The 3,425-nt window shown below is 43.2% G+C and overlaps 1 protein-coding gene across 1 annotated transcript; it reads right to left on the reverse strand.

Annotated features, from left to right (window-relative positions):
• Positions 1-1,381: 1,381 nt before the first annotated feature.
• SLN (sarcolipin) lies at positions 1,382-3,212 on the reverse strand. Its single transcript, XM_075082345.1, has 2 exons — positions 3,098-3,212; positions 1,382-2,035 (listed from the first exon to the last, which is right to left on the reverse strand). The coding sequence occupies exon 2, from the start codon at positions 1,926-1,928 to the stop codon at positions 1,833-1,835; it is 96 nt and encodes a 31-aa protein (XP_074938446.1). The 5' UTR covers positions 1,929-2,035; positions 3,098-3,212; the 3' UTR covers positions 1,382-1,832.
• Positions 3,213-3,425: the final 213 nt, after the last annotated feature.

Genomic DNA, 3,425 nt, shown 5'->3' on the forward strand with positions numbered 1-3,425 from the left:
CAGCTGAGATAGGGAGTCACAGACAGTGAAAGATGAGAATCTTTCATACTGAATTATCAAGTATTCACTATTTAAAAATAGATTTTTCCATGTCCTTCTCCAGCACTGCTGTGTGTCTCAGCCAAGCTTATGAACACAAACTGACTGTGTGAATTAATGAAAACATAACAGCACCTGGTAAAAGGTGGGCTGCAGAGAAGGGCTGTGTCCACCGCTGGCAAAAGTCCATTTCAGTGTCTCAGTTTTCTCGCAGAAAACTTGCCATCCCTGGGAATGCTGGAAGGAGGTTTGCTCAGTTGCAGCCAAGAGTAAACAAGAGGTGATTTTTATCATTGCACTGGAGTGGGAATTTCTTGACTGGGAGGATGAGTGGCATTAGCTGCAGTGGGGGTGGCTGCAAACCCGGAGGGACAGCACAAGTGACACAGGGCCACAGGTCATTTACTAGCAACCTTTAAGCAACACACACACTTAACAAGTGGTGCTACCATGTTTGCTGTCTTTCCTTAAAGCCCAGGTATAACTCCCAGCTGTCATGGCCAGCATTGCTCCATCTACCCATACTGGAGACCTGCCTTGGGTAACTCGCAGCACAGCCTTGCAATGTTGCCCACTCCTTGCAGGCTCCTGAGGGGGAAGAAGACCTGTATCAGCAGTGTGACACATCTCTAACTGCCTTCCTACAGAAAGCTGTATTTTGTAGCAGACACTGATTCTCTGAAGCCATTAAAATAACAGAAGGGGAATGCCTAGGAGGAGTTCAATTACTGATTTCACAAACCCAGGGACTGTGGGCTCTTCAGGATGCCTCAAGATTTCTTAGCAGGTGATGACACCATCACAGCAACCCAGACACACTCACACCTCACCCTACCGAGGCTGAGCATGGCTGTGCCGCAGCACCCAGCACACTGCAGCGGAACCTGAGAGGCTGCTGCCCCGGGCAAGGCTTGCAGCAAGGCTGTGGCGCCAGCGGGCGCCTACGCCTGTGACTGACCCTCCAGGCACTGCTCCAAGCATAGTTTGGCCAAAAATAGGATCATGGGAATCCCTGCCTGAAATCCAGCTTCAGAAAATGCAATTATTGACAATGTCCCAGTGGGACAGAAGTTCTCTTTGAAGTCCACATCCACAGGCACCAATGGTGTAAGTCACTCTAGACAGAAAAGTGTCCTGAACATTCGTGTAGCTACATCCTCTTAAGTGGCAGGATTTCTTCTCTACAGCAATTTTTTAAAAAAATAGAAATAAAAATACACGTGGGAGGAACAAGCAAACTAACAGACTTGCATGGTGCACAGTACCATGGTTATCAGCAGGTCTCTCATTGAACAGCAGTCAGGCCAGGAGAGGGATAAGGAATGCTACAAAAAGTGGGTTTACATGTTCTTTATTTAAGTGAAATGAACAAGTGAAAGTAGAGGTTTCACATTCCTTTCTGCTAAGCAAGTCTGTGCCTCTTACGCTGGTTAATACAGACAGTTACATTGCATACTGCAGTTTTATACCCTCGAGAACCCAACACTGACGCCAAACAAGCCGGCACGGCGAGCAGGGGGTTACAGCATTCACAGTAACTACCGAAGGAGAGAGACACATAGTTCCTAAGGATCTTGCATTTTGCATTTTACAGCTGGATCACTGCAGAATAAAATAATTACACCACCATAGACCCATCACAAACTTTAGCACAGGCAATAGATAGGAAAGAGTAAAAAAAATTGACAACATCCTCAGTTGATTGGAAGCTAATCACAGGGTTGTGCTGTGGGTGTTACTTATATCTGCGGAGACACACACTTAAATCATCTCCCAGAGTTTCTGATTGTCTTTTACTCCTGATAAGACTTCACAAGGAGCCACATGAGCAATACAGTAATCAGGACAATCATGAAGTTGAGGAAAAGTTCTTGTGTGGATCGCTCCATTTTTCGGGAGTAATCAGGGGAGAGCAGAGGTCAACACGTAGAGCAAGGGGAAAACTTCAGTGACTTGCCTGGGAGCGTCCTTGAGCTCAACCTTCAGGTCACGGGCTCTTTCAAGGAAAAAGAAAAATATGTGAAGAACAGATGCATGAAGGTGGCAGGTTCAGCAGAGCTATTTATATTGGTGTAAATAAATGTTGTTTCAGTGGCTAGAAGTTAGTAAGCTCTAGGGACACTAAAAAGTAAAAGCTATCTTGGCAGCTTATCACCTTCTTTGATTTCCAGCATTTGACAAGAAGCGTTCTCAGTGTTGCCCCAAAATATACCATGCAGGGGTGAGCAGTCCCTGGAAATTAGCACTGCTTTGTACAAGCATTTTCAAATAAATAATGCCCAAGACCCTTTTGTTACTTTCAACAGGTAAACATTGTAAATATGCTACTGGTCTGACTTCTTTAAATTCTTATATTTCTTTGCATAGTTCAATTTTTTAAAGAAACTAGCTCCAAACTACTCTCGTATAAAGACAGACTAATAAAACTGAATTGTTACCATTAAAAGTACAAGGAGAACCTTAGGTTAGACATTTTCATTTCTGAAGAACTTAATAAATTTTGTGAGTTAATCCTACAGATGAAATAGCGTTTTCTCAAACACCTTCTGACTTTCCTGCACTTTCAAGCTGCTGTAGATCTCTTACTTCAGAAATCTCATTCAAGTTGTATTCCAAAACTTTTCTGTTGGTTATTGGTTTTATTTACTTTATAAAAACAAGTTTTGAATTTTATATGTTCTTGGAGTTCATACAGAGAAATGAGAATAATTTATCATTAATATTGTTAATCCCATCTATATGCCATATAAATAAAATGAAAAACCTTTAAACAAGTGAGACATAAGCTCTAGACAAAGAACTACAGCCATGCAACCAAAATCTTAGCAGAGAAGCCAGATTAGGCTGTAATATCTATGGTGCGAACAAGAGAAGCCCTAGGACCATACCTGAATGAAGACAGAGAGTTTAAAGAGAAAATACTTTAGTTTGCAGATTAAATATTAAAAGCCCAGTGCATGCAGTTAACCAATTCCTACATTCCCAAGTTGTTTTGCCAGCCTCCTATGTCCTTGGACAAGAGAAAATCTGACCTAATAGGTAAGCCAAGTTTTTTTACCTTGCGGAGGTAAATGGAGCCCAGTGGTTCTGCCTCTAGACTTCGGGTGACTGCAGATATTATTTCCCTCTCAGCTTCTGCCTATGTCCCACTCGGTCTGGATGCCCCGTCCCTGTGTGGGAACTAAAGTAGGCTGAGGGAGGAGAGCAACAAGTGCATTGGCAACCCAGGTGCTGACATCACCCCCAAAATATTTTAAAAGGGCTTTGGTTAAGGCTGTTTATGCAGTGGGCTCAGTGGGCTGATTTGCTTCTTTTAGGTCTTCTGACGTGGTGCTGTGCTAAGAGCAGAGCTGTGTGTAGCCCTTGGGACTCAATGGGATTTTACA

The sequence above is a fragment of the Phalacrocorax aristotelis genome, chromosome 1, assembly GCF_949628215.1.
Source record: "Phalacrocorax aristotelis chromosome 1, bGulAri2.1, whole genome shotgun sequence".
In the NCBI taxonomy this organism is placed as follows: domain Eukaryota; kingdom Metazoa; phylum Chordata; class Aves; order Suliformes; family Phalacrocoracidae; genus Phalacrocorax; species Phalacrocorax aristotelis.